Here is an 18019-nt window from a genome sequence, read left to right as displayed (position 1 = left end):
ATAGTGTGTATGCGTGTATGAGTAATTTGAATTACATTGATTCAAATTACATGTAATTCTAGTTCGAAACATACTGATTCAAACTATATAGTAATGTGCATTAGTAGATTTATAAATTAATTTTTTATTTGACTGATTTATATAAAATTTTGTTCTCTTTGACTTATTAGAGTGTTTTTATTAGAGTGTTTTGCCTCAATTAAACTTTGTTGTAAAAAGCAGAAACAATAGTTTAAGAAATAAAGGACGTGAATAACGTAACGGTAACGGTCGTGGCCAAATTAACAATAACAAACAACTACCCTAGTCCCTAGCTAAGCATTAATGTTGTGTTGCCTGCAGTGAGACAATGGGAACAAAACATAGTTGTATACTTGTATCTTTATAATTTGGTTCACACTGTTCCAAATTTCATATTTATTTAATCAACCATGTACATTAAATCGACCACTAAATTTAGTTACTAATATAAAATATAAATATATAATAATTAATTTTAATATGTAAATAATATTTTTAATATTTAATTTGTTCTTATATAAAAAATATTAAAATATATGAATAATTTTAAAAATATTCAAGACCAAGTTAATTCGTTGGTATTTTTTATTTTGATATTGAACTTATTTTTTAAAATAAATATTAATTTTTTAATATTTTTTGATAAAATTAAGATAAAAATTCAGATAAAGTTGACTTCACGTGAAGTTGATACCTGAGAGCCGTTAGTTTCACCTAAAATTAATCACCAAACTTTAGAGCCGTAACAATGATTAATATTAAACTCGCCGTGAGTAAAGAATGAAAGAAGGCATTAATGGAAGCAGCCAAGAAAGGCGTGAGAAGCATCCAATAAATCACAACACAATGCATGAGCCTCCGTTACAAGTTGTCGGTACCAGCCATGAAAGCATTAAGGTCCTCGCAGACATCAGACATATTAGTACTTTTATTTGTTCATAATATTGCAAGTCAAAACCTTGCCCATCTGCAATTATCCAATTTGCATCTATCATCATCAACACCGACGTTAGCTCCTTAAATAAATAAGTACCTTACCACTAATCTACACTCTAATTTAATTTAATTTATTTATTATTAATTACTGCTTCCGAAACCCTTAATTTATTATTATGAATTAAATCGCCCCTCTGAATTTCCGTGTATTGACTTTATCGTTTGCACCAACTTTGTATAAAGATAATGTGTCTCTAATACACTACAGCTACATCATCAAATTTGGATAGTTGTGTCAATCTCCATGGATAATGAAATTGAGGTTCCTGCACATTTTCTCTGCCCAATATCCCTTCAACTCATGAGAGACCCTGTAACCGTTTGCAGCGGTATCACTTACGACAGAGAGAACATAGAGAAATGGTTATTCTCATGCAAAAACGAATCATGCCCGGTTACCAAACAGTCCCTAATACAACACACAGATCTTGATCTTATTCTTACTCCAAACCACACCCTACGAAGGCTCATCCAATCATGGTGCACCGTAAACGCCTCTCTCGGAGTCGAGCGTATCCCTACTCCAAAACCGTCCATGGACGCATCGTCTCACATCGCCAAACTGATCTCCGAAGCGAAGCGATTCCCGGAGACTAAGGAGAATTGCCTCGCAACACTCAGATCCATGGCGTTCTTTGAAAGGAACAAGAGCTGTTTCGAGTCTTCAGGTGCAATAGAGTTCTTAGCTACAATCATGATGAAGAACAACAATCGCGCCGAAGAAGAAGAACGAGATCTAACTGAAGCTGCGATTGAGATCTTGTTTCATCTTGATCTCTCGGAAAATCAGATCAAGAAGCTAATCAACAACGAGTGCCTTCAGTTTCTTGAATCGTTGCTGCAAGCGTTGAAGCGTGGGAGCTGCCAATCAAGAGCGTACGCAACACTTCTTTTGAAATCGGCATTTGCGGTTTCAAATCCGATCCAGTTAATCAGCGCGAAAACCGAAATGCTGTTTGAAATCACGAGAGTGATACGCGATCGTATATCGCAGCAGGCTCATAAGGCGGCATTGAAGCTGGTGGTTGAGCTCTGTCCATGGGGAAGAAACAGAATCAAAGCGGTGGAAGCCGGCGCGGTGTCCGTGCTCGTGGAAGTGCTTCTTGATTCGACGGAAAGAAGAACGTGTGAGCTGGCGTTAATGGCGTTGGATCAGCTTTGCGGTTGCGCGGAAGGGCGCGCGGAGTTGGTGAAGCACGGCGCGGGAATCGCCGTGGTTTCGAAGAAAATATTGAGAGTTTCACGCGCCGCGAGTGACAGAGGAGTTAGGATATTAGCGTCGGTTTGTAGGTTCTGTGGAAGCGGGAGAGTAGTTCAAGAGATGATGCAGGTAGGAGCCGTTAACAAGCTGTGTTTGGTGCTTCAAGTTGATAGCGCTTTGAAGACCAAAGAGAGAGCTAAAGAGATTCTCAAGTTGCATTCTCTGATTTGGAAGAATTCAACATGTATTCCTCTACCTTTGTTATCATCGTATCCATGACCATCTAATTAATCTCTATTTTAGTTCATAACTTTCATTTTTCTTGACTATAGGACTGATGAAACTATTCTATCTTGTTATATCAAGGGAAAAAAGATTTATAATTATCAATTTTTTGCACAACATTGTTCTCATACTTCTATGCAGTATGAACTACAAATTAACGACTTCGTGATTTTTCATGTTCCTACATATATACTATTTTAATGGATAAACTTAAGAAATTATGATTTCTTGTTTCCATTAATTTTTTTATATAAATGTAAAATTATAGATAGCAAAAGTGTTTTCTTACAGAATAAGGGCAGATAAATTATATTAAATTATTATCTCTTCTTTTTCTATAACCTTTTTATCCAAAAACACGAGGAAATGAATCCATCTTTTATTATTTTCCTTTCCATTTTCTGTTCGCATATCTATGTAAAATAACAATATACTATTATACTCAACTTCTTTCCTCCCTACCTTTTTATACACTTTCTTTCCTCCGTAATTTATTTTTCTTCGTATAAATAATTAAATATCGCTTATTTCTTTCTTCTTTTTTTTTTGAGACATTGTTTCATAAATGGGTTTTACCAAAGTATTGACAATCATCTATTGTAGGACAATGCCAATAACCCCTATTATTGATCTAAAAGTTGAATGTTGAATAAAGCCCAGACTATGGTTGCTATGGGGGGTTTGGTGGGTTCTATAGGCCCATCTAATCCGAATTCCCTAATAGTTGGTGCCTACGAGGGACCCATTCAATAGTTAGAATAGGCATGAGCACTAGTCGAATTGGTTAGGGTTTATAATGAAATTAGAATCGAACCAATTGAATTATAATTGGTTTGATTTGGTTTGAATTTATGTTTTTTTTTTGTATGTACTTAAAATAAACCAAATTGATTAACAATGAATTGGTTCGATTCGAGTAATTGGGTACTCGATAAAACAGAAATTGATAATAAAAAAACGAAATTTTTATCTTAAAAATTCTGTAAGTACAATAAACATGTAAAATCAATAGAAATAATCCAAATATATTAAACACCAAATATATTAAAAACTAAACACATTAAAATCCAAATATCTTAAACACCAAATACATTAAAAGCTAAATAAAAAAATGTAATAGAGAAAAACTCAAAATCATTAAAAGGCATATATATATTTTAATTTTTTTATTTAATTAATATATAGTCCATAAATTAATTTGGATTTCGTACCCTCAAAATCGTTACGTTATTATCTGTTGATTCCATAACCAATTCAATTGGTTTAATTTGGTTCGAACGGATTATCAGATACCTTCTATCTCCCAAACCAAAAAGAAAAAAACAAAAGATTAAAGTTATAATTTATATAAAATGGTTTTAATACGAAATAGTTTGGTTAAAATTTTTTTAACACCCTTACCTACTACGGAGTAAAAAACACTCAACATAGGACTGTTTTAAGCTTGACTAGGAATGTTTATGAGAAATAATCATGCGAGTACTGAGTAGTCATTATCCAAAGGCGTCAAAAGTGTGAGCTTCAAGACAACTACTAACTCAAATTAAAGTTTATTTTGACTACGATACTGATGGTCAAAGATCAAATAACACCCGTATAAGATTGAGAAATAATAATAATAATAATAATAATAATAATAATAATAATAATAATTAGCAGCCCAAGAAGAACTTGCTTTGTTTCCAGATAATTCAAATAATAATACACTATATTTGAACAAGAAAAGTCTCAATTAAGCTTCGAGATATAATATCAATATTTGATGTGTAGAAAACAATGGTTGCGTATGTTGGGCATCGACTAAATCAATAATCGCCGCTAGAGGGTAGAGTAGCAGCTAATAGTTATAATTTCTGCTGCAACAATTCAATTTTCAAACAAACTACAATAACGCACCACATATGACACAGACAGGACTTAACTTTTTCACACAAGTCGACTAAAGAAACATTCAATTTGATGAAATTCACAATAATCATTTGGCTTTAATTTGAGCCTGAAACTTCTGTTGTGGATAAAAATGGCATTCAATTCAAATTTGTTGAGGCAACGATTGAGTCGGGTTAAAGGTGTTTAACTCTCAGATGAATCTTCAATCTTCCAAGCAACCACACTTTTTCTTACACCACAATTAATAAGTTACTCTTAAATTCTGTATGTATATTCACTTCCCAAGTAGAAACGTCCAAGTCTTCAAATGTTTTTAATTAATTTACTTGGCATCTTCATCACGAAGCAAATTTTCCCACAAGAATAAAAGAGCGGCTCCGTTACTGGATTGTTGTGAAAAAACCATGATTAATATAAATACTGAATTTCCAATTTTATAACAAAATCAAGAAAATGCATGACATGTTAATATGTTATTATGTGACATATGTAATAGGAGATTGAATAGAACTAATATATTAAAAGATACATTAATTCTACCCTTTTATTTATTGAATATATAATTAAAATATATTATTTGAGATTATATTTAAGATAATAAGCATTTTACAATCTAATTAATATGTTTTGGCTTCGATTCTTATAAATTTACGTTTTTTTTTTAATTTGTATAATAAAATATATTTTAAAAACATATATATATAATTCAAATCTATATATGAGAAGTTTTTGTATAAAAAATAAAGAATAAATTAATAAATTAATTAAAACGATCAGAAGTCTAATTTTAAAATTAAATTAATTGATTTTAAAAAGAAAAAAACTCACTTCCCAATAAGATTTGAAATCTAAATCAGTAATCGAATCAGTAAAATAAAAAAATTTATGAAAAATATCATGAACTAGTATAAACAATAACAAAGCCTTGTCCCATTAAGTGGTGTCGGCTACATGAATCAAACGATGCTATTGTGCTCTGTCATGTATCATGTCTACAGAGAGATCGTTTACATGTAGATCTCGTTTGACCACCTCATGGATGATTTTCTTAGGTCTTCCTCTACCTTTCGCCATTTATCCATCTTCCATCTCATCCACCCTCCTGACTGGATGTTCTATCGGTCTTCTTCTCACATGTGCAAACCACCTGAGACGCGATTCAACCATCTTTTTCACAATGGGTGCTACTCCAACTCTCTCCCTTATATCTTCATTCCTTATTTTATCCAATCGCGTATGACCACTCATCCATCTCAACATCTTCATCTCTGCCACACTCAGCTTATATTCGTGCTCCCCTTTAGCCGCCCAACACTCCGTACCATACAGCATAGCCGGTCTTATAGCGGTGCGATAGAATTTACCTTTAAGTTTTAAAGGCACTTTTTTGTCGCATATAAAACCAGATGCACTCCGCCATTTTGACCAACCTGCTTGGATCTTATGATTTACATCCTGTTCAATCTCTCCATTATCCTGTATGATGCAACAAGATACTTAAAACTTTTAACATGAAAAAATGTGTAATTCTATATTATTAGATATAATTTTAGACTATTAAAAACATTAACGATGACTAATTGATAGTTACAAATCATAAAATATGTTCGCCCTTAATACTACTAATTAATTATAATCTAGAAGATACTAAATTATAAAAAAGGGTTTTAGCATTCTAGCAATGATTAATTGAAGATGATCATCTTGGGTGTCTAGTTAACAAATAGACTTGAATACAAGGAGAATTATTCCAAGCCTTTGCATGAAACCTAAGAATATCTGTTGCCTTTTGTTTCAAATAAGAAGCACAATCTGCTTGCATCACCATGCATAGCTTTGACACAGCACCAACCCTCAGCATCTCTCGAACCACCTCATTCGTAGCTGAAAACTTTGAAATCAGCCATAACACATGAAGGGCTCGATCATCAGTCGCTGCCGATACCCTCAGCGTCCTCTTCGAAACAACAGCGATTCCGGCCGGGTGCTTCAAAAACTCTTCTCTCCCTTCTGCACACGAGCACAGTTGACCCAACAGCTTGAATATAAGCTCCGTTAGGTTCTTCTCCGTTGGTTTATCGATGGACAGTTCGATGAGTTCGCCAACTGCACCGGATTCCACGATCTTCGTTCTGTTTCTTCCTAAGGGGCATGTTTCTATGAGCACGTGTAACGCGGATTTGAGGGCATTTTGGTGAATTGATGATGATGATTTGCTTAGTCTCGTCATGGTGCTCACGATTTGTTTGAAGAACTCGTGGTTTAAGCTTCCCAAGAGCGTTGAATCGGTGATTTCGATGGTCAGCTTTAGAATTTGCATTGCTTCGTTAACCATGTTAAGGTCATTGTCGATTATTGGGAGTTGAAGAATCCAAGTCAACGATTTGATGAAGTCCAAGGTTTCACCTACCAGGGGCTTCATGTTTGTGCCGCCGCCGCCGCCAGTTGGCGAGGATGACGATGATGATGATGATGAAGTGCTCCTCCATAGTAAGCGAAGAATTCTCAGAGCTTCTTCAACGCCGCTGGTTTTGCCTAATTATTCAGACATTACAATATCAGAATGAACTCAAATAAAACTGGTAAAAAGATGCTGCTGATATTAAAAATATAATTATTTATGTAATTTTTTTATATTAATTTAAAATTTTAAAAAAATATTATAATTAATTATATTATGTATATATAAAAATTAGTTATTAAAATTAATCACTCAAAATATATATTAAAATATAAAATATATATTAAAAATGAGTTAAATAATATATATATTTATAATAATATATAATAATTAATTTTAGTGTATAGATAATATATAATATCGAGTAATGTTAGGGAGACAAAAAAAACAGCCTAAACTTATTTTATTTAGTATTTATTAATTGTTGCAACAATTAATAAATGTTAAATAAGACAGGTGATACAACCGTTATACGTCGGTTACGAATTATAGCTCGGCGAATCCCTTTTTAATCGGCACATTAACTTTGCCGACTTTATGGCATTAAACCACTATGATCGGTTACACAGAAACGGTCAATAAACGGCCATCATCTCCGAGTTATAAAGGAAACAGCTGAAATTGAAAAGGTAGATCATCGTTCTAAGCTAAAATAACTCTTCAAATAATTCTCTTTAGCTGACTTGAGCGTCGGAGTGCTTTTTGCAGGTGCTCCCCCCCCTTGTTTCACTTGGTGGTCGAGGCATATTGAAGTTCTCCAACAAGGTCGGACGTTCAACCCTCCAAGGAGACATATAGCTCGGCCACAACCAGGCAGGAACATTTGGCGCCCACCGTGGGGCCGAGGTTATAGAAAAATTTTCTTTCTAGGCCCCAAAATACCCTAACATCCATTAATGGCTGATGTGCCTCCCCCTTCTACGTCCGAGCTCCTTCGGATGGTAACCGAGCTTCAGCAGGCAAATCAACGCATGGCTGAGGCAAATCAACGTATGGCGGAGGAAAATCAAAGAATGCAACAACAAATTCAGCAGATAGCCAACGCCCGCCTTGAGCACAACGACACCCATCACGGGCGAAACACCAATGATGAGCATCAATCCCACCCAACGCATGTTTCGGAAACCCCTCAAGATGATGATGGCGGAGATCCCCATAACAATGAAACCTCGCCCAACGACGAGGAGGATGAGCCTGACAACTCGGCAGGACCTTTCACGGCCGATATTATGAACTTTCAACTGCCTAGACAATTCACATTGCCAACGACTCTAACTCCATATGATGGTTTGGGAGATCCAAAGCAACATATCAAAAAATTCCGATCTATCATGATCGTTAACGGTGCATCTGATCCTATTTTATGTCGTTGTTTTCCATCCTTTTTAGATGGTCCTGCACTTGACTGGTTTTGCTCTTTGCCTGCAGATTCCATTTCACGTTTCCAGGAGTTAGCAAAACAGTTTGAAGATCATTTTGCGGCATCAGCAATATATTTACATGATTCCGATTACCTGACGACTGTTAAGCAAGCCCCTCAAGAAAGTCTGAAGGATTATATCACCCGTTTTACAAAAATAGCCATGCGGATCCCCGACCTTCATCCTGAAGTACATCTCCATGCCATCAAAAGCGGCCTCCGCCCAGGAAAATTTCAAGAAGCTATTGCAGTATCCAAGCCAAAGACGTTAGCCGAGTTTCGAGAGAAGGCGAAGGGGCAAATCGATATTGAAGAACTTCGACAAGCTCGGAAGGCTGAAAGGTCGTCGGCTACTAAAGACGACGACAGACCTCGGGACAGTAAGAAGAACTTCAGACCCACCCCCCGCTATGAGACATATACTCAGTTTAATACGAAGAGGGACGATATTATTAAAGAGATTCTGAACTCCAAATTGATTAAACCCCCCCGTAAAGCTGGCAGTTACCCTGAACCGAAGAACATCGACAAAAGCAAGTACTGCACATTCCACCAGAAGTATGGTCACACAACCGACGATTGTGTGATCGCCAAAGACCTGTTAGAACGCTTAGCAAGACAGGGACACCTTGATAAATTCATCTCGGGTCATATGCAGAAGAGAGCTATTCCGACTTCAGATCCATCACCTGCACCACCATCATCATCATCATCGAAGGACAAAGAAAAGGCTCCTGCTCAACCTAGAGGCATAATCAATTGCATCTCAGGCGGTTATGCCGGAGGAGGACAAACAAGTTCGGCTAGAAAACGTACATACAGGGCCATGTTAGCACTTGGAGCTACCACGAGCAATCCTCAGCCAATGCCAGACGTGCCAGAGATGACCTTCTGCCAGAACGACTTTAGTTGCCAGGACACCAACTTGGATGACCCCGTTGTCATCTCTATCCAATTGGGCGACTTAATAGTTCGGAAAGTGCTGCTAGACCCAGGCAGCAGCGCCGATGTGTTATTCTTTACTACATTTGAAAAAATGAAGCTAAGTACTAACATTTTACAACCATCTGCAGGAGACTTGGTCGGATTTTCAGGAGAACGAGTTCCAGTTATGGGTTCAGTGTGGTTACAAACCACACTTGGTGAGCAGCCTTTATCTAAAACACATGATATCCAGTACCTTGTTGTTGACTGTTTTAGTCCCTACAACCTTATCTTAGGAAGACCTTTTTTAAACAGATTTGCTGCAATTGTATCCACTGTTCATCTGTGTGTCAAGTTCCCTGTGCAGGATAATATTGTCGCCACAATCCATGGAGACCTACAAGAAGCCCGATATTGTTATAATACAAGCCTAAAGCCTATCAAGAGAAGTTGCGAGCGGCGTGTAAACTCCATCAGTGCCGAACAGCCAACGCTGGCCGAGCTTGATCCCAGAGCCGATTTTCAAGATCGTCCATCACCAAACGAGGAGCTAACAAAGCTTATATTAACAGATGACCCGACAAAGTTTACTTTCATAGGATCCTCCATAAAAGACAAGGAAAGGGAAAAGCTCGTCCATTTTCTGCGGGAAAACACTGATCTATTTGCTTGGACATCAGGAGACATGCCAGGCATTGACCCATCTGTCATTACTCATAAATTGGCATTAAGCCCGGCCGCCCGACCAATATCCCAGAAAAAACGAAATCTTGGAAATGAGAAGAGGCTCGCATCTATGACCGAAGCCAAAAAGCTCATTGATGCAAATTTCATCCGAGAAATCAGGTTTACAACCTGGCTGGCCAACGTCGTCATGGTAAAGAAAAATAACGGTAAATGGCGCATGTGCGTCGACTTTACAGATCTTAATAAAGCATGTCCTAAGGACGCCTACCCTTTGCCGTCTATTGATACTTTAGTTGATAACTCTTGTGGTTATGGTACCTTGAGTTTCATGGATGCATACTCTGGTTATAACCAGATCTTTATGCATCCATCAGACCAAGAAAAAACAGCCTTCATTACTGAATATGGTAATTATTGCTATAATGTCATGCCTTTTGGCTTAAAGAATGCAGGTGCAACATACCAAAGACTGATGAACAAAGTCTTCGAACAACAAATAGGTCGGAACATTGAAGTATATGTGGACGACATGGTCGCCAAGACGAAGGTCGGCCACTCCCATATTGAAGACCTTGCTGAAATTTTTGGCCAAATCCGAGCTTATAACATGAGGCTCAATCCGGAGAAATGTGCCTTTGGTGTTCGAGGAGGAAAATTCCTCGGCTTCATCCTTACTAGCCGAGGAATTGAGGCTAATCCTGAGAAGTGTCAAGCAATCCTTGATATGAATAGTCCCACAAACATCAAGGAGGTTCAGCGATTAACAGGGCGGTTAGCAGCACTATCCAGATTCCTACCATGTTTAGCATCCAAGTCCTTCAGCTTTTTCCAATGTTTAAAGAAAAATACGACTTTCCAATGGGATGAAAACTGTGAAATGGCCTTTAACAGTCTAAAGCAATTTCTTTCTGAACCCCCTGTTTTACAGAAACCCAAGGTTGGCGAGCCGTTATATTTATATTTGTCAGTTACTGATATGGCAATTAGTTCCGTCCTTGTTGCAGAAACTAAGAGTGCTCAACGGCCGGTGTATTTCGTGAGTAAATCATTGCAGAATGCCGAGCTTCGCTATCCGAGATTAGAGAAGCTCGCCTATGCACTAGTTTTTTCGGCAAGACGACTACGCCCATATTTTCAGAGCCACACTATCAATGTTAGAACTTCTCAACCATTGCGACAAATACTCGCCAAGCCCGAGCTTGCAGGACGGTTGATAAAATGGTCCATTGAACTCTCCGAGTTTGACATCCATTATCAACCACGAGGATCTATCAAGTCACAGTACTTAGCAGATTTCGTGGCCGAATTCACAGGATCAAGCTCGGATACGAATATTGCAGACTGGACATTATTTGTTGATGGGGCTTCAAACCCTCATGGGTCTGGAGCAGGAATACTTTTGGAAAACACGGAAGGAGTTGTTATTGAACATTCTCTTCGATTCTCATTCAAGGCTAGCAACAATCAAGCCGAGTATGAAGCCCTAGTCGCCGGGCTCAGGTTAGCAATTGAACTACATATTGACAATTTGCAAGTTTATTGCGATTCTCTTTTAGTTGTTCAACAAGTAAAACAGAGTTTTCAAACTAAAGACCCAATTTTGTCAAAATATTTAGCAATTGTCAAAGACCTCATGCATCGTTTTTCAAAAGTTGAAATTAACCATATAGCGAGAGATCAAAATCACAGGGCCGACATATTATCCAAACTAGCTACCACTCAGTCACACACTGCCTCACTTTTACAATCCACCCTCCATGAGCCGAGCATAAATATACTTAATATCTATCATATAGACGATGAAGATAGTTGGCAAGACCCATATATTCAGTATCTTAGAAGTGGAGAGCTTCCAAAAGGCCTCCAGAACCTAAAAACGTTCAAAAGACAGGCATCTTTCTTTACATTACTGAATAACAAATTGTATAGGCGAGGCTATTCTCGACCATTGTTAAAATGCTTAGACAGGTCAGAGGCCGACCTGGCCTTAGCTGAGGTACATGAAGGTATTTGCGGAATGCATTCAGGAGCAAGGAGCCTAGCACAAAAAATTCTTCGTGCCGGTTTTTACTGGCCGACCATATGGAAGGACAGTCAGCAAAAGGTCCGAACGTGCGACCATTGCCAAAAACATGCCCCGATTATTAACATCCCTGCCGAGGATTTGCATCACTCAACGGTAAGCTGGCCATTTAATCAATGGGGGATGGATATTTTAGGACCTTTCCCTACAGCTCCAAGACAGGTAAAATATTTAATTGTTGCAATTGACTATTTTTCTAAATGGATTGAGGCTCAGCCACTTGCTAAAATTACATCGGCTCAAATGATATCATTTGTCTGGAAAAACATAATTTGCAGATTTGGTATACCTCGTCACATCTTAACTGATAATGGTCGCCAGTTTACCGACCATAATTTTAAGACTTTTTTACAGAATTTAAAGATAAAGCAGCATTTCTCCTCAGTAGAACATCCTCAATCCAATGGCCAGGCTGAAGCTGCAAACAAGGTCCTCCTTCAAGCTTTAAGGAAAAAGCTCGACGATGCTAAAGGACTATGGGCCGAGCTTGTCCCAGAGATTTTGTGGGGTTATAATACATCAACACACTCCGCAACTAAAGAAACACCATTTCGTTTGGTATACGGATCGGAAGCGATGATACCCATTGAGATATCACAGAGCTCCTTAAGGACACAAGCCGAGGATTATGACCATGCTCGACGAGCCGAGCTCGATTTACTAGAGGAAGTGCGAGCCGTAGCGGCTGTGCGCCATAAAGCCTTACAACAGCGAATAGGTCAGCGCCACAATAAAAGGGTGAAGCCAAGATCCTTCCACGTCGGAGACTTAGTATTGAGGAAAACCGAAGCAGCACGAAGGCCACCCACTCATGGAAAACTCGCAGCGACATGGGAAGGCCCCTACCGTGTTCACCAAGTGCTCGGAAAAGGAGCATATCGATTGGAACAATTAGATAGCACGGTACTACCTAACACTTGGAATATTCAATCCTTGAAACAATACTATAGTTAGCAATGCAGAATGCTGGCACTCTTTTTCCTACCTTGAGATTTTTCCTAAAAGTTAGGTTTTGCTCAAGGAGGTTTTAACGAGGCTAGCTTACCAAATTCAAGATGTAAAGGTACTGCGTCAGAACAATATTTATCTTCTTGTTACGACTTACTTTGTTTATGAAAATCTTATGTTACATACTTATCCATTCACAAACGGTATCTTATCAACACAAAAGTCGCATTAGACTCAAGTGCGCAAAATCAATAGCTGACAATCTTTCAGCACCTAATAATGATCAAACCCCATATGACGGTATCAGCTAAGCAAAATCTATGACAATAAACTATTCAAATATATTGTCAGCAAACAAAATAACAGTCACTAAAGGGGCCATACACACTTTAATCAAAGCACACAGTGTTCATGAGAGTATTAGCATCCCTCAACACATCACAAAATATAAAACTAATTACTTCAAACATTTCTTAATCGGCTAAATTATTATTACCCTCTTCCTCCACAACTTCTTCATCATCAACCAACTGACCATCCCGAACCACCTTGCTCGGATCCAAAGCGGTAAAATCCTCTTCAGGATGTAAGAACTTCGCTTGAATAACGGCACGTTCAAAACCCTCGGCAAAAGCATCAAGGATCTCAGCTTCATGATTAGACTCCATATGTTTCAATTTTGCTGTAACCTCAATAATCTGGTCGCTCATTGTAGACAGTTCATTTACCTTTTTTCCTAGAGACTCTACTGCCCTTTCATGATCCTCTTTCACAAGTTTCAGCTTTTCTTTTGACACTGACAGCTCCTCTTTAAGCTCGGTAAGAACAATTTCCTTTGACTTCAATTGCTCCTTCAGCTCAATTATCTCTAAACTATTACCCAGCATCATCTTATGCCTTTTTTCCTGACTTCGCCCGATGCTAACTAGTCGAAAACCTAGAACCTGCCCAATACCAGAAAATCAGTTAGAAGTTTTCAAAAAATATATACATATATCATTACATGAAACAAAACCGACCTGCATGAATTGATCTATCCCAACATCCCCAACTTCCTCAATGCGAGCAACGTCGGGAGCAGATTGAACAATCTCATCCGCCAAGACATTGAAAGGGAACTTTTTATCCCACACAGACGAGCCATCACCCTCTTCTTCGAAAGAATGCAGCTTTTCTTGTTTAACAGTAAAATTCGATAACTCACTCAACGGTACCGCTTTTTCCCCTTCCTCCAGATTAATCACCTCAGATTTTCTCTTCTTAAAAACAATACCCTTTTTCTTCTGTGCCGGTTGGTTAACCTCAACCTCACCCTCTACCTTCTCGGCGTTTGAAGAAGACCCTTCAAAATTTTTCATTTTAAACCGGGCCCTCATGCTCGAAGCCGAAACTCCAGGAAACCTCCCGCCTACAAAAGAAACACAACCTTATTGAGAACAATTAAACAATATAAGCAAACCCAACTTACGTAGCGCAAACAGTGCCTCACCAAGGTATTGCACAACAGATGCTTTATCCTCTTCCCAAGGAAGCAAATCCGACACCGATACTAAACCACCTCGGTCAACCATTTCCATCAAAAAACTTATAATACATTCATTCCGAGGTGTTATTAGTTCAGGCCCTAGGATATGATTGGGTTGACAACACCAGTACAGGGGAAACTTCTCCCCAAGATGTTCATCTAAATAGAATGGAAATTCTTCATCTACTGGCTTTACCTTGAAGAACATTTCCTTAAAATCTTTGAAAGAAGATTTATATAGTTTGAAAACAGAAAATCCAGGAGTACTATTCAAGTTAATCCAGAGACCTTTCCATACACCCTTTGCTTGAAACAGGGAGAAAAAAAGTTCCAAATCAGGTTTAATCTCCAAAAACTCCATTAGGATTTGAAAACATTTAATGAACGCCCATCCGTTAGGATGAACTTGAGAAGGTGCGCAATTCATTTGGGTTAACAAATTGCATTCAAACTTAGTAAAAGGAAGTTTTACAGATAATTCCTCAAGCACACAGCTATACATATAAAAGTTTTCAAAACCTTTACTTCTATGAAAAATTCGATCCGTACGGTTGCATGGCAACAACTCAATATGAAAACCAGGTCTGACCATCTTAGACATATTCAGACCCTCGAAACTCTCTCTGTCAAAGAACAGAGAAGCCCTTATCTTCACATCATCATCTACCCATTCATACAAATCATCATCCTCTACTTTAGGAAAAGCTTTCACCTTTTTGTCACTCATTTTTCTTTACAGAAATTAGGAAAGAAGCAAATAAGAAAATGCAGTTACTTACCTCTTCTACTCATTGTTTTTGAAGGAAGATGAAGTGTAAACAGCAAACTGTAAGCGGAACCTGAAAAGAAAATTTCCTTTTCCCATTCATTTAATGAAACCCTTTCAATTCCAAGCCGTAATCATGGCCATCAATCCAAGACCCACTTCCAACGGTTCCAAGCCTACTTAGGAACTTGAGCCTTGCATTGAAAACTGTTGACATTCATTTATACCATCATAGCAGTTACTTTTTTAACTAATATTAATTGACGTTACAAAGTAATGAGTCAAGTTGAACTGGGGGCTCCATCCCTGCGCCGAGCTATAATTCGGCCATTTAATTTCAAAAGCTCAACCTGCCTCATTTAAAACACAGGCTAAGCTTGGGGGCTGTGATACAACCGTTATACGTCGGTTACGAATTATAGCTCGGCGAATCCCTTTTTAATCGGCACATTAACTTTGCCGACTTTATGGCATTAAACCACTATGATCGGTTACACAGAAACGGTCAATAAACGGCCATCATCTCCGAGTTATAAAGGAAACAGCTGAAATTGAAAAGGTAGATCATCGTTCTAAGCTAAAATAACTCTTCAAATAATTCTCTTTAGCTGACTTGAGCGTCGGAGTGCTTTTTGCAGGTGCTCCCCCCCTTGTTTCACTTGGTGGTCGAGGCATATTGAAGTTCTCCAACAAGGTCGGACGTTCAACCCTCCAAGGAGACATATAGCTCGGCCACAACCAGGCAGGAACAACAGGTTATGGCTGTTTTTGGTTGATTTTCTTTGGTTATAAACATTTTCGATATTGGAATAAATGGTTTCATAGTACCTTGTTTGAAAGTGGTTGTGATGAATTGTACCATGGCCTTGGGTACTCGTTGTTGAGCCATGAAGTTGCGGTTCCTCTGGCTCTGAGTGGCTAGATCATGCATCTTGTTCAATGAGGTTTGAAAGGTGCGAGGAGCATCAAGATCTGTGAGGAGTTTGTGAAGTTGGGAGTTGTCGAGAGGGGACCTGGGGGTGGGAATCCGATCGACGCCGTTGGATTCGTTGGCTGAACACCAGGCTTGGATGAACCTCCGGAGGGTGTGGTTTGGAGTCAAGAAATGAGAGTCCGTCGGCAATGGTTGCTTTGTAACAGGACACATACAATCCTTCTTATTAGATTTCTGCTGCAGCCATTCTTCTATGCTTTCTCTGTCGTATGTTATCCCTGTTACGGTTGTCACCGGGTCCTTCATTATCTCAAGCGAGATGGGACACAGCAACAACTCAGGAACTTCGATTTCCGCCATTCTTGATTCAGATTATTAGGAACACACGTAAAGCATGACGAAGATATGTTTCTCGAATCAAGAGAAAAACAAAGAAAATATGTGTTTGCTTACTTGGGTAAGAGAAAGTGGCTATTATATATAAATATATCAATTAAGGTATTATTAAAAACGATTATGCTATGCGAATACTAAAATCAGAAATTAAAGTTAATTATTAGTATAAAATATATCTTAGAATATAAATATATATTAAAAATAAATTAAATTATATTGGTGATTGATTTTAATGAGTAATTTTGATATACGAATAATATTTTTATATTAAAAATATATATAATTTTATGTATCTATTATATAAAATAAAAATGTGAGTTTTAGTACTTTGATTTAATGGTAAAAAAGTTTTGGTGCATAAATATACTTCTTAAAATACTATTTAATTATCACGTATAATTATCAAAAGAATTAGATTTTTGCATTATCATATTAACCAAATAATTAAAATCTACTACTTAAATGAATAATTATGTAAATTATTTTATATTATTAGTATATTAAAATTAAATTTTTAATAAAAATATATTTTATTATTTATAAACTTAAATTCAAGGTTTCTTAATTAAAATTTTAAATACTTACCAATTAAATTAACTTTATATTATACACATTCAATATATATATCACAAGAGATAATTTACTTTTTATTTTAGAGAGGGTATGATAGAATTCACCAAAATATTATTTTTACATTAAAATTAACTATTAAAATCAGTCACCAATATATTTGTATATAAATATATGTGTGATTTAATTTATTTTTAATATATATTTATATTCTAATATGTATTTTATATTAATGACTAGCCTTAATGACTAATTTTAGTATATAACATAATCCTAAAAAATAATAATAAAGTCTACAAATATTTTAGATCTTCAGTCTTAGTGAATATTCTTTACCAAATAATAACACTGGCTAATCTTTGAGGAAAAGAAGAAAGAAATCTCAAATAAATTTTCATTATATAGAATGAATCTCTTTTATTAAGAAGAAAATTTATTTATTAATTTCAATAAAACAAAAAATTAAATAGAAATATATAATGGAAAGAAAATTGATTCACACTATAAAATAACAGGCCTTCTACATATATAAGTTTTTTTGGCTTATAAGTTATACAAGTTGTTCAAAGTCCAAGAAAAAAATACGCACACCACTCTTTTAGAATCAAGCGTCCAACGCACGCGCCTTAATCATCCTTCCACAATACGTTCACTCTTCTTCTTCTTCCTCAATCAAAATGCAAACCGTCAAGATTCAAGGGACATTCGAAACAAATTACAATTCTACAGAAACGTTCCAACTCCTCGCGAAGAGTAGAAGAAATCAAGAAGAAAAGATACAAATCTCCATCAAAAATCACCAGAAAAAAATGAAGAAACATTATTCAAGATACTGTTTTACTGTTCTTCTAGGTTTTTCTTCTAGATTGTCTCTGCCATGTGCCTCATCTATAACCAGCAAAACATTAAAAG

The 18019-nt window shown here is 37.0% G+C and overlaps 1 protein-coding gene and 1 pseudogene across 5 annotated transcripts; one reads left to right on the top strand and one right to left on the bottom strand.

Annotated features, from left to right (window-relative positions):
• The first annotated feature begins 1151 nt into the window (after positions 1-1151).
• On the top strand, positions 1152-2622 carry LOC107614503 (E3 ubiquitin-protein ligase PUB23 pseudogene; annotated as a pseudogene). The gene has a single exon (XR_015896596.1). The product of XR_015896596.1 is annotated as an E3 ubiquitin-protein ligase PUB23 pseudogene (transcript).
• Positions 2623-5984: 3362 nt separating this feature from the next.
• LOC107612349 (E3 ubiquitin-protein ligase PUB23-like) lies at positions 5985-16596 on the bottom strand. Of its 4 annotated transcripts, none has more exons than XM_088495244.1 (3): positions 15221-16596; positions 13936-14324; positions 13220-13860 (listed from the first exon to the last, which is right to left on the bottom strand). In XM_088495244.1, exons 1-3 carry the CDS (start codon positions 15231-15233, stop codon positions 13390-13392), a joined length of 873 nt encoding a protein of 290 aa, XP_088351370.1. In that variant the 5' UTR covers positions 15234-16596; the 3' UTR covers positions 13220-13389. The 4 variants fall into 4 exon arrangements, with proteins under 4 accessions (XP_016169585.1, XP_088351370.1, XP_088351368.1 ...); XM_088495242.1 differs by having other exon boundaries at positions 14406-16586; XM_088495243.1 differs by having other exon boundaries at positions 16036-16574.
• Positions 16597-18019: the final 1423 nt, after the last annotated feature.

The sequence above is a fragment of the Arachis ipaensis genome, chromosome B8 (genome assembly GCF_059453495.1).
Source record: "Arachis ipaensis isolate K30076 ecotype BB chromosome B8, ASM5945349v1, whole genome shotgun sequence".
Lineage (NCBI taxonomy): Eukaryota > Viridiplantae > Streptophyta > Magnoliopsida > Fabales > Fabaceae > Arachis > Arachis ipaensis.
This window is presented reverse-complemented; position numbering and strand designations above follow the sequence as displayed.

Coding starts and splice junctions, on each gene's coding strand:
- LOC107612349 (XM_088495242.1), bottom strand. CDS start 15,168: ATGAGTGACAAAAAGGTGAAAGCTTTTCCTAAAGTAGAGGATGATGAT. Junction 14,325..14,405: donor ATCTGTTGTGCAATACCTTG/GTGAGGCACTGT, acceptor TTTCTTTTGTAG/GCGGGAGGTTTCCTGGAGTT. Junction 13,861..13,935: donor GGATAGATCAATTCATGCAG/GTCGGTTTTGTT, acceptor GGTATTGGGCAG/GTTCTAGGTTTTCGACTAGT.